The sequence below is a fragment of the Sycon ciliatum genome, chromosome 4, assembly GCF_964019385.1.
Source record: "Sycon ciliatum chromosome 4, ocSycCili1.1, whole genome shotgun sequence".
Taxonomy (NCBI): domain Eukaryota; kingdom Metazoa; phylum Porifera; class Calcarea; order Leucosolenida; family Sycettidae; genus Sycon; species Sycon ciliatum.
In genome coordinates, this window is record NC_088646.1 from 4669725 (window position 1) to 4682328 (window position 12604).

General features: G+C 48.1%; 1 protein-coding gene across 1 annotated transcript; it reads left to right on the top strand.

Annotated features, from left to right (window-relative positions):
• Positions 1-873: 873 nt before the first annotated feature.
• Positions 874-12396, top strand: LOC135814039 (E3 ubiquitin-protein ligase TRAF7-like). Its single transcript, XM_065327088.1, has 13 exons — positions 874-1740; positions 2438-2523; positions 3107-3315; positions 3904-4098; positions 4435-4530; positions 5090-5234; positions 5993-6097; positions 6634-6711; positions 8484-8570; positions 8933-9068; positions 9344-9492; positions 9987-10106; positions 11394-12396. The coding sequence occupies exons 1-13, from the start codon at positions 1209-1211 to the stop codon at positions 11433-11435; spliced, it is 1980 nt and encodes a 659-aa protein (XP_065183160.1). The 5' UTR covers positions 874-1208; the 3' UTR covers positions 11436-12396.
• The last annotated feature ends 208 nt before the right edge of the window (positions 12397-12604 follow it).

Sequence of the window (12604 nt, forward strand, 5' to 3'; positions counted from 1 at the left end):
TTTCCTTTTTCAAGAGTCATCCAACTGGTGAATGCTTATAGCGGTCGTGTAAACAGTATCTCCGTCACATTTCAACAGCATTGAGGAGCATAGTAGATCTACTCTGCACCCTGGTTGGGCGAAATGATTCCGACCCAGTCTCTGATATCGACAGTAATTAATTATTTCTTCCCCACACGGAAGTACTAATAAACACTCGGAACTGAAGTGAATGTCACTGTGCTGCAGTGTGCAACTGTGCATGTGTTTCACAGTGCGACACTGTGGACGTGCCATCACCAGATCACCCCACTCAGCAAGGGGACAGCATTGGGCCATTTGGGGAATGGCCACTACATCCACTTTTGGATTATTACTCATTATCACGGTGTGTGCGTGCGAAAACGCCGCACGCGAGCTTTCGACTTGTTCTTCGCTAGGGGCGGCAGTAGGGCCTACTACTAGTACTACTAGTAGTAGTACTACAGAGCCTAGGCTAGGCCTAGCTACCCTCGGCCCACTGACACTGACGTCCCCAGCGATCTGCTGCAGCATCATGATAATCATGATAATGAGCCCAGGCCAGGCTCGAGCTTTGTGACACACATAACACTAAAACCACACGTGAACTGACCATCGACCATGGCCATGAACGATGCAATGATCGATCGACGTGACATGTACGTATTGGACCAGATGGATAGGCGCTAGGCACCATGCATGCGGCTGAGCAACTCACATGCACGCGACACTTCTGTCTACTGATATATGCACGAGTATTTTTGCGTTCTGTCCTTGTACTTGTAGAGTACAGTAACTCTATCTGGGCAGTTCGTTTTTAGGGTCCTAGAATAATAGCTAGTACTAGTAGTAGCCTACATGTACATGTAGATCCTGTGCATGAATGTGTTGAAAAGACTTTTTTTAGTTTGTTACTGTCTACTTGGTGAGAAAAGGAGGTGATCCCTTGCTTGCTTTATACTCATGTAGTCCTTCAGCTGTCGTTATTTTCAGTTTTAAATATCTCTCTCAGTGGGGATTGAATTCTTCGGTAGTGTTTGCGGGCAAACAAACAACAGGTCGGTAATGCTCGCTACAACTCACTGCAAGTCGACCTACAGACTACAGTCTAGCTGATCCACACCCTTGTCCGATGGCGTGAAGATAGCAGCTGCTACGTTCTGTCCGCTAGTTTTGTGTAATCTCCACCTTGTCCGGGTTTTTTTAGCATGGCTGATGTAGCCGGAGCTCGTGATGGATTTGTGGCCATTCCTGGCGGGCTGGTGATAGATGGCAAACCAGTCAAGTTTGTCAGTCCGCCACTGGAGTCGCAGCTTTGCTTGTTCTGCAAGGGAGTTCTCCAGGATCCGGTCTTGTCCATTCGCTGCGGCCACACGTTCTGCAGGGCGTGCTGCAACAAGCGAATGGTCAACGACTCCGGCAAATGTCCCGTCGAAGAAACACCATTCAGCAGCGAGTCCCTCGTTGTCAATGTAGCTCTGGCAAGCCAGATCGGCAGCCTGCTCGTTTACTGTCGCTACGGTGTTCGTAATGATGAGGTTCGAGGGGAATGGTCACTGGACGAAAACGGCTGCCCGCAAACCGTTCGCTTCAGCGGTCGGAACGAGCACGAAGCGGCGTGTGACTTCGCCAAGCTACCGTGTCCTCATGACGAGGCGAGGTGCGGTAATTTTCGTCGGAAAATGCTACAGAGCCACATCGAGAATTGTCCCAATACGCCATGCCCGAATGCAGAGCAGGGTAAGGGTGAGACTGGCATATGTAGAGTTTGAAACAAATACTTGGGTGGATACCTCCAATAGCCACAAGACACAATTATTTGTTGTTCAAGATAGATATCGGCCAAGTGGAAAATGAAAAAAGGGCGACCGAGCCAGTGTACGCACGTGTGCGTGTGTGTGTGTGTGTGTGTGTGTGTGTGTGTGTGTGTGTGTGTGTGTGTGTGTGTGTGTGTGTGTGTGTGTGTGTGTGTGTGAAGAAGAGGTGGCGAGATGTGGTGTCGACTGACCTGGCGGACCTCGGCGTGACCACCTGGCTTGAGAGTTGCCAAGATCGTCCCGGCTGGAGACGAGTTGTGAGTAGCACTCCGCCGCCACAGCCCGCTCCTGATCCTCTTCTCTGTGTCTGTGGACGCCCGTTTCGTCGACCATGATACCTGAAACAACATGCCAAGTTCTGCGCTCGTGTTCTCACTTGAACTTTCCGACATTCGCTATCATTGCGTACGCAATGGGCAAGATCAAGGCCAAGGTGTGTGTGTGTGTGTGTGTGTGTGTGTGTGTATGCGCGTGCATGCTTGTGTGTGGGTGTGGTGGTGGTGGGGGGTGGGGGTGGTATGTGCAGGCAATTTCCCATTGAGAGATTGCGAGTTCGATTTCCAACGATCATGATTGTGTGTGTGCTGCACTCCGCTGTGCGATGCTACTGGTTTGAGCAGGCTGCAGGTTTCGCGGGGATCCGGAGAGCGTTGCACAGCATCATCGCATCTGCAGCTTGTCATTGGAGCTGAACAGCGCTGAAAAGGTAGGTTGTACATGGTTATGGTGGCTAATGTACCTATGCACAAATACATGGCCAGGTGTCGAATATCCTCGGATTGTTTGGAATGGTCCATGCCCGGTGGACAGACCTAGCATATAGAGGTTCATGGGAATAGTACACTGAACCAAGTCTCTTCCGGGCTAGAGTTCAGCAGAGTTTTGTGAAACATTACTGAGCAGTCGTTGTGCAGTCACACTATGTGTGTACTGTCAACTTGGCTTATAACCACACTCGGTCACTCGGTGGGGCATCAAAAAAAGTGTCCTTATTGGCGAAGTGTCGTTATACCCGAAGTCTCATTATATGTATTACAGTTGGAAGGGATTTTGCTCTGGGCATGGAAATGCTGTCGTTATTCGCGAATTGTCGTTATATCCGCAGTCGTTATTAGCGAAGTTGACTGTATATGAGATGGGTGTGTGTGTGCATGTGTGTGTGTGTGTATGTGTGTGCGTGTGTGTGTGTGTATATATGTGTGTGTGTGTGTCTACGTGCGTGTGTATGTGTATGTGACACTATGTGTGTATGTGTGCGTGTGTGTGTGTGTGTGTATGTGCACCCGTAGGTGAAAGACGCACTGAGCAAGCTGCTGGAGAACCACCATGAGCTGCAGGGTAAACATGACCAGCTGAAGAGGGAGTTTGACGCTCGACTGGCCCAGCAGCGCGAAGAGCGGCAGCAGTGGCAGCAAGAGAGGAAGAACATTCTGAGCAGGCTGGATGAGACTCGTGACGAACTGCAGAGAGTATCGGAGCACTGCGGTGAACTAGAGCGGTAAGTACAGATAGTAGTACTACTGCACCGATGATGTACATGAACAAGACTGTACTCCTACCGTCTGTAACAATCACGAGTTGAAGGTTAACAGTGGGACTTGAGCGACAACTCTCACTCCATGTAGGGAAACTTTGAGCCTTGTCGTGTTGCCACTGGGTTATATGACCATGACAATCGCATGCAACAAGATGGAACTATGGTATGAGTACACACTGTTTGTACATACCCTACGAGCAGTGCTGTATTTACTAGGTCTACTTGTCATTTTGGCGGAAGAAAAACGAAGGCAAGTGGGGTGTATGTACAATGAATAACCCACTGAGGAATGGCACACTGGGTTGCAGGGAAGCTAAGTTCAACAGTTGGGGTATTTAAAATTCCTACTACTAGTACCTGCATGCACCCCGGTGCTGGCTGTGATTGTAAGAGTGCTCTGACGTATTGTACGTGTACCGCACATGCACTGAAGTAACTGATTGTGTATTCTTGTGTATGTGTCCATAACACGTATAAGTATCAGCCTGTTTTATTAACCTGATTGCTTTTTCCCATACCTTGTGCTGCGGCTGCTGCTGTTCTGCTTAGGCGGCTAGAGAGCGTCGTGAAGACCCTGCCCCAGGGATATCGGATGCGTAACCGCGATAGCACCTCTAGCGTGGCGGCGCTAGTGGAGAATGGCGGCTATGGAACCAGCCCCAGCCTGGCACATCGGTCTCTGCTAGAGGAAGCCCCGGCTACATCAACAGTGACCAGGACACCGTCAAACCCGAAGCCAGAACGGTGAGACACGTGAATACTCTGCTGCCGGTCATTTCTGTAATTAGACAGGCGTGTAGCCCGCATGGGGTACGGGGGGGGGGGGGGGGTACGTCTCCTCAGAGTTCTACTGCATGATGTCATTGTGATCTCGTTGGCAAGTGTCAGCTAAGATGACTGACATATATTTTACGATTTCTCTGGACTAGTTTTTTCACTGCTCGCAACAGCTGTTCTTAAAAAAACTTACGGTTCGCGTGAGACTCGGCTGGAGGCCAATTTTCGCGCATCCGTATGAACGCCACCACCCTCTATGGATCTGTTCTTATGTTTACGGAAATCGTGTTGCTTTGTGTGCAGGAATCGTGCCAGTGCCCTTGCAGCAAGACCTACTAATCTCATTGTGTCTTGGGAGCATCAGATGCCATTCAAGTTCAAATGCATCGGAACTTTCAAGTATGTACAATCATCATATTTCTATAATAAAATATTTTTACGGTCCTCTCTTTCCTACCCTTAGAGTTTCTTGCTCTCCTGCTCCCCTCCCCGCCCTTCCACTCCCCATTTTGTTTCCTTTGGTGCACATGTGCAGCTGTGATGCCGAGACCCTTGGTCAGCTGAGCTTCACAGGTCCCACCCACTCCGTCCTGCTGGATATGTACCATTGTGTCGAGTTCTTCTCCTCATTTTAGTTCATCATGCAGTGAGTGTTCAATAGTAAAAAAAAAAAAAAAAAAAAAAAAAAAAAAAAAAAAACGGTACATACCACATAACATACTAACCATTGGAAGCTGTACATACAAACACACAACGCACATGCCAATGGAAGGCACGTATACATGTATGTGTGGCTGTCAAAGTCTCGTGCAAAGTAGGTCTGGTGTATCCTACCATTATCCAGCGTGAATTTGCAGAGTCAGTGATAATGTCTTGAAGGTCTATCATTTTTCACTGTCTGGCCGGATGGCTGACTTACTTTCTGTGCATATGTGTGTCTTGCTAATCCCATACACAGAGGTCACCAGCACACGGTATGGAAGCTGATCTCACATGGCTCAACTCTGTACAGTGCTGATGGCAGTGGTACCATCAAAGTCTGGGACATGAACAACTTGCTGCGTGGCTGTGTGCATACCATACCTGTGGCACATTCAGAAGCTGTAAGTCCAGTGCATCATGGTGTTCACATACAGAGCAACTGTACACTACTAGTAACCAGTTACCCGGGCTGCATCTATTGTAGCGGCTTGTATGTAGGATTGTACCAGGGCACGCCGTGGACCAATTTAATATCTATAGATACTGTTAACATGAATTGGCTGCAGTGGAGTCTGCACACTCTGAAAAAGGTTTTTTATAGATATCGTCAGATGTTGTGTCTCCCCAAGCCTGTAGTCTTCTAGATGCTGAATCAAATGGTCTAGGTCATGGTGCACCATTTGTCAGATACTCCCACCAAACCCATTGCAGCCGTATTCCGGAGCTCCAGGTAGTGATGCACTGCAGAAGGATGCTGCAAAGCACCCCGTGGGTTCTAGTGTATAACGCCGCACTTTGTGGGAGCACTTCTTATTGGGTTGTGCTGTATCGCAGCTTCTTCGGACCAAAACCATTCAATACACCATGCAGGGGACTACAATCAACTTCGCTAATAACGACTGCGGATATAACGACAATTCGCGAATAACGACCGAATTTTCATGCCCAGAGCAAAGTCCCATCCAACTGTAACACATAGTAATGAGACTTCGGGTATAACGACACTTCACGAATAAGGACACGTTTCTGATGCCCCGCCGAGTGTCGTTATAAGCGAAGTTGACTGTACACATCCTTCCATGCAATGCTGTCCATTGGTAGTCACCTCATCTATTGTTGTGTGCTTGTTTCGTTTGGTCACATGTGTTGGGTTGGTCAGATCCTGGCAATGGCAACGAATGGTGAGTTCTTGTTCACCGCTGGCTCAGACCTGAGTATCATAGGCTGGGACTGCAAGAGTCTCAAGAAAGTCTCATCGGCTAAGGTTGGTTACGGGAGCAATTGCTCTGTGGAATCATCAGATTTGTATAACATGACTGATAGAATGTTTTACGTTTGTCTTGGTCACTGTTGGGCCTTGGATGGAGGACTACACCAGTACATGTAGCTGATGTAATAGAAGGTTTGCCTTAAATCAATACCAGTTTAGACTCCAGAGTATGGTGTGTGTGTGTGTGTGTGTGTGTGTGTGTGTGTGTGTGTGTGTGTGTGTGTGTGTGTGTGTGTGTGTGTGCACGGGTGCGCAGTGACTATGCACTCAACTGAGTGTGACACACTCTATCAGCTATGGATCCCACAGCCTCTGGCAGCTCTATGGCAGTGCTTGGGCTTGGCAAGTTCCAAATGTTCCTTTTGTTCTGTTTGGTATCTAGGCTCACATTCCTCGCCTGGTGTGGTGTTTTGGTGTACGGATGCGCTGTGTGCATAATGTGTACAGGGTGATATTGACTGATGTGTTGTGTACATAATGTGTACAGGGTGATATTGACTGATGTGTTGTGCATATGCTGTCGTGTACAGGATGCGCATGATGATGATATTGACTGCTTGGAAATTATCGGTGACTTTCTGTTCAGCACGTCACACAGCAAGATAAAGGTAAGACCACCTTTACTTAGTTTTGTTCCGAAGACACACTAACCTGGGTACACACTAACTTGGGTACACACTAACTTGGGTACACACTAACTTGGGTACACACTAACTTGGGTACACACTAACTTGGGAACACACTAACTTGGGTACACACTAACTTGGGTACACACTAACCTGGGTACACACTAACCTGGGTACACACTAACTTGGGAACACACTAACTTGGGTACACACTAACTTGGGAACACACTAACTTGGGTACACACTAACTTGGGTACACACTAACTTGGGTGCACACTAACTTGGGAACACACTAACTTGGGAACACACTAACCTGGGTACACACTAACTTGGGAACACACTAACTTGGGAACACACTAACTTGGGAACACACTAACTTGGGTACACACTAACTTGGGAACACACTAACTTGGGTACACACTAACTTGGGTACACACTAACCTGGGTACACACTAACCTGGGTACACACTAACTTGGGAACACACTAACTTGGGTACACACTAACTTGGGAACACACTAACTTGGGTACACACTAACTTGGGTACACACTAACTTGGGTGCACACTAACTTGGGAACACACTAACTTGGGAACACACTAACCTGGGTACACACTAACTTGGGTACACACTAACCTGGGTACACACTAACCTGGGTACACACTAACTTGGGAACACACTAACTTGGGTACACACTAACTTGGGAACACACTAACTTGGGTACACACTAACTTGGGTACACACTAACTTGGGTACACACTAACTTGGGTACACACTAACTTGGGAACACACTAACTTGGGAACACACTAACTTGGGGACACACTAACTTGGGTACACACTAACTTGGGTACACACTAACTTGGGAACACACTAACTTGGGAACACACTAACTTGATATAACGACAGGACCCAACGCAGGTACACGTATTGACAGGAGGCAAACCGTGTTAATCATGACACATTGTGCATGTACCAGGTTTTTACAATGTTGTGATGGTCCTTTTGGTTACGTTGCTACAGTACATGTAGACATGTAAGTTACAGCTGTGCTCGGTGAGATAAGACCCAAAGTGCATCTGGCGCCTTCAACTTGCACTGTCACAAGTTTTGACACCCTGGAAGTGGTATGTTTTTGACGCCCTGGAAGTGGTATGTTTTTGACGTCCTGGAAGTGGTATGTTTTTGACGCCCTGGAAGTGGTATGTTTTTGACGCCCTGGAAGTGGTATGGCTGGAAGTGGTATGGAATGGATGAGGCTGAACGTACACCTGTACAGGTTCAGCAATGTATTCGGAACTTGTTCAGGGACTGGGAGCGAGTTTTGCACCGGCTTGGGCTGGATTTCAGTGAGGGGAAACTGTACTGTTGAAGTATTTGAAGTATGGGCTTCACTTACATGCAAGCTATTGATCCATCATGTTCAGCAGCCAGGACACGGGAAGCTTGACCGCTAAACTACTACTACTAGTTGCAGTGGTTGACATGATGCTATGAAGGTACTGCATTCGTCATATGCTCTTCATGCTGCCACTGTGTGTGTGTGTGTGTGTTTGTGTGCGCACGCGTGTGTGTGTGTGTGTGTGTGCATGTGTGTGTATGTATGTGTGCGTGTGTGTGTATGTCTGTGTGTGTATGTCCGTATGTATGGGTGTGTGTGTATGTCCGTGTGTACGGGCGTGTGTGTATGTGCGTGCGTGTGTGTGCATGCGTATGTGTGCGTGTGCGTCTGTGTGTGTGTGTTACTATTCGTGGACAGGTTTGGGATATTCATAGTCTGCAACACAAGCACACTATGCAGGGCTTACATCACCGAGTCAGAGCATTGGTCTACGACAGGAAACGGGTAAGTCCGCAGGCATTGCAGTGGAGTCCCACAGTGCAACACTTTTGTTTGAAGAAGTCATTGGTAAGCAAGGCAAGGTCTGTGTGTGACATTAGCACCAGTGGACTCTATTGCATAGCCTAGATATACTGTATGTTCCACTATCAGTCCCTTGCTGCTATTTCTTATCATATCAGTCTGCTAACAGATCCTCAGTGCTGGTATTCTTGACCCTGCTTACCGTATCCTACTATGTGTGCGGTGGATTCAGTGGATAGCTGGATTTATGATGGTGTGTGTGTGTGTGTGTGTGTGTGTGTGTGTGTGTGTGTGTGTGTGTATGTGTGTGTGTTTGTTGTACGGTGATCAACTGCATGCGGCAGGAGCGGTTGTACAGTGGCTCTCACAACGTTATACACGTATGGGATGCAGTAGAGCCGTTCAGTCTTCTTGCACGCATTGACACCAAGTTTGGATCCATCTTCAGCCTTGTCATAACAAAGAAGTACCTAGCAACAGGTCAGTCGCAAACCGAAGGCCACGTATTTGATGGGCACTGTATTGAGAATGTTCTCCATTCTGATCCAATGCTGTGTGTGTGTAATGTACGTTGATGGGTAAGTTAGAAAAAATGTTTTCGCTTTGCGGCCTTGCTCCTGTAAGTAGATCTGTGCTTAGAGGCAAGGAAGGACCTAGTGAAAGTGCATGTGCGATGTACAGGTAATCTTGCCATTCTCATCACCACCACCAGTGCTATGATGAATGAGCGATATGATTACCCTGTGCTTTTCCAGGTACATACAACCGTAACGTTCATCTGTATGACATCGAGACACATGAATACATACATGCTCTCAGTGGTCACCTGGGAGCGGTGGCTACAATGGGACGCTCACCGACTGGCAGCTTCTTGGTCACAGGATCCCATGACAGCACTCTTCAGGTATGTGTGTGTGTGTGCGTGTGTGCGTGCGCGCGCGCGTGTGTGTGTGTGTGTGTGTGTGTGTGTGTGTGTGTGTGTGTGTGTGTGTGTGTGTGTGTGCAGGTTGTGTTAGTGGTGTGTGGCACGATGGACTGATACCTTATGGCGTATCATTTTAAGTATGCCGTCTGTGTGGGATGATTGGTGTCAAGCTATCAGTTGGTGTCCAGCCGTGATAACGTTATTGACCTATACCTACATCATGTGGTGGTTTGCCGGCCCAAGGTACATGTACACGTGTGGGTCATGCTCTGATGTATGTGAAGTGATTGCCAAGGCATATACTTATAGTGCATCGGTGGATAGTGGCATGTAGGAGATCACCGAGTACATGTAGTATTATAGTGTACATGGTAACCTTATTGGGCTCTCTGTTCACTCTCTGCTCACTCTCTGCTCACTCTCTGCTCACTCTCTGCTCACTCTCTGTTCTTCTCTTCTTGTTGTATGTGTAGGTCTGGGACTTGGAAAAGGCTTTACCGTATCAGATTCTTCAAAGACACGAGTCTTGTGTGAACACAATCCTTGTCCGTAGCGACCTGTTGTTCAGCGGATCAGATGACAAGGAGATCAAAGTAAGCAGACATGGTGGCAACTGAACAAGCACAAGAAAGAGTTCGTCCCCTCCACTCCTCCTCCCGTTCAAAAGTGTCGCATCCCTGGCTCACAGTGACCGGACCCCGAAATCACTACGAGCGGCGACTGAATATAGACGTGTGGCCTCACGACAAGCCCAACACAACCCAGGGGCCAACCAATATAGCTGGCTTGGTCCAAGTTCAACCCCACACCGTATCAACAGACAAAGACTGTTAGTTTTACGTTGTGAGTAGTATCAAATCCGAGCTCAAAGTAAACGAAGACAGAGAGCTGAGCTGAGACCGAGTCTCGACTGCTAGACTAGACTAGACTGAAGTAAAAGAGAGAATGAGAGCTTCTTTTATAGGGTGCTTCAGAGATATATGGCGTGATCATTGCGAGGTAATTCCAGGAAATAGCAGAACAAGTCAAACCGGAATGTGCGCAGCCAGTCAGCAGAAATGCAGAATATACGTACGGTGATCATTCGAGAAGAAAGAGAAAGAAAGACATCGAGAGAAGAAAGACCAAATTGGGACGTGGGGAGCCCGCTCACCCACGTCAGAGTACAAGATTATGTGAGTATATGAGGGTCACGTTGGGGAGCCCGCTCACCCAACGTGCCATAGTTCAGTGGCTTCTTATGGTAAGTTCTGCTGCATTATTGGTCTTGCTTGCTTGATACTCTGACCTCTCGTGCGGCCACTGCGGTGACGGTTTTGGTTCTTGCCGTGACACGTCTTGGCTCTGCACTCTTTGCACTTAGCTCGGTTGGTTAGTCTTGGCTCTTTGCACAAAGCACCGAGGCATCGTGGAAACCTGTAGAACATCGTAGTGACGTGGTTTTGCACAAAGCCTGGAGTCCCATTTCCAGGAAGTGAAGCACTTCCAGGAAACGTACAACGCGAGAACCTACCTGACCAGGTTCCGGCCTTGGATCACATGATGTGTCATGCCAAGAAGGCATGTCACCTACGTGGGAAAGCGCGTGTCGCTCAACCTACATGCTAAGCAGCACGTGGGACAAGACACTGGCCAAACCACGTTGTACTAAAAGGCGTGACAGCTCAGCACAGAGCTGCTCACTACGTAGATCCTGCTGTGACAGGACTATCAGGCAGCAGTTGTCTTATCCTGGGACGTGACAAGAGCGTGCATATCGACCTTGGTTGGCTGCCTGTCCAGTTCAATACAGTGAATCGTGTCTTTGCCACGACTCATGATCTTCTTTGGCTACTCCTAATGCATGTATATGTTGCACTGCTTCTCGGATGCTCCTCCAGGTGTTCAAACTCTTCCGCCAGCAAGATTACAGTGCAAGCTAGTACTCCGGGGCAGTATGAAGCTGACCAACATTGACAGCCGCATGACTCCGCAGTCTCAGTGCCTTCCACACAGTATTCAGTGCTGCTAGGATCAAGCTGTTGTTTGCACACCATCACCAGCGGTCGTGTCCGCAGGCACCAACAAGCGGTGTATCACTGAGCTGAACGAAATCAGGACTCTGATCTGTATGTCAAAAGTGTGGACCAATTGTCCATATTTTCGGCGACACCAGCCTAGGACCCGTTTTGTGTTCTTGTTGATTGTTTTTTAGAGCAAACTACAAGTAAGTAATGGACAACTTGTAAACTTATGGTCCTCTCTTCTTTTTTAATTTTTTTTAAATACAGGTAAGTTGTGAGACATTGCTATAACACAGCATCACTGGAATTCCTCTGGCACTATATAACTGTGGCACTGCATTGCTGTGGCACTGCATTGCTGTGGCACTGCATTGCTGTGGCACTGCATTGCTGTGGCACTGCATTGCTGTGGCACTGCATTGCTGTGGCACTGCATTGCTGTGGCACTGCATTGCTGTGGCACTGCATTGCTGTGGCACTGCATTGCTGTGGCACTGCAATGCTGTGGCACTGCATTGCTGTGGCACTGCATTGCTGTGGCACTGCATTGCTGTGGCACTGCATTGCTGTGGCACTGCATTGCTGTGGCACTGCATTGCTGTGGCACTGCATTGCTGTGGCACTGCATTGCTGTGGCACTGCATTGCTGTGGTGTTGCCACTTGATTGCCTCACAGTCCCAGTACTCAGTATTACTATTGGTAGAGTGCGGGCACATCTGCCACATCATTAGACTCTCTAGTGTAGGTAAGGCTAAGTTATCAGGTAGCTTGAGAGTACGTGACTGACTATTGAACCTTTGTGCACCATTCTGTGATTTTATGATTTCACAATATTCAGTATTTGATACGAGATGACTCCGGCCGTTGATATCAGAATCATCCCTGGGTTGTTTTCATGAATATCATGTCGCCCTGCACCGGGTTGGGTCACACTGGAGTGATTGAGTGATAGTTATCAGGAGTTGCCGGCTATGGATTGGTTGCCCTACCATTTCCGGGGTTGAATCACACTGGAGTGATTGAGTGATATCAGGAGTTGGCTATGGTTGTCCTACACATGCGGCATTGCCCACCCAAATAGAATAGA

Coding starts and splice junctions, on each gene's coding strand:
- LOC135814039 (XM_065327088.1), top strand. CDS start 1,209: ATGGCTGATGTAGCCGGAGCTCGTGATGGATTTGTGGCCATTCCTGGC. Junction 4,099..4,434: donor TCAAACCCGAAGCCAGAACG/GTGAGACACGTG, acceptor CTTTGTGTGCAG/GAATCGTGCCAGTGCCCTTG. Junction 6,098..6,633: donor AGAAAGTCTCATCGGCTAAG/GTTGGTTACGGG, acceptor TGTCGTGTACAG/GATGCGCATGATGATGATAT.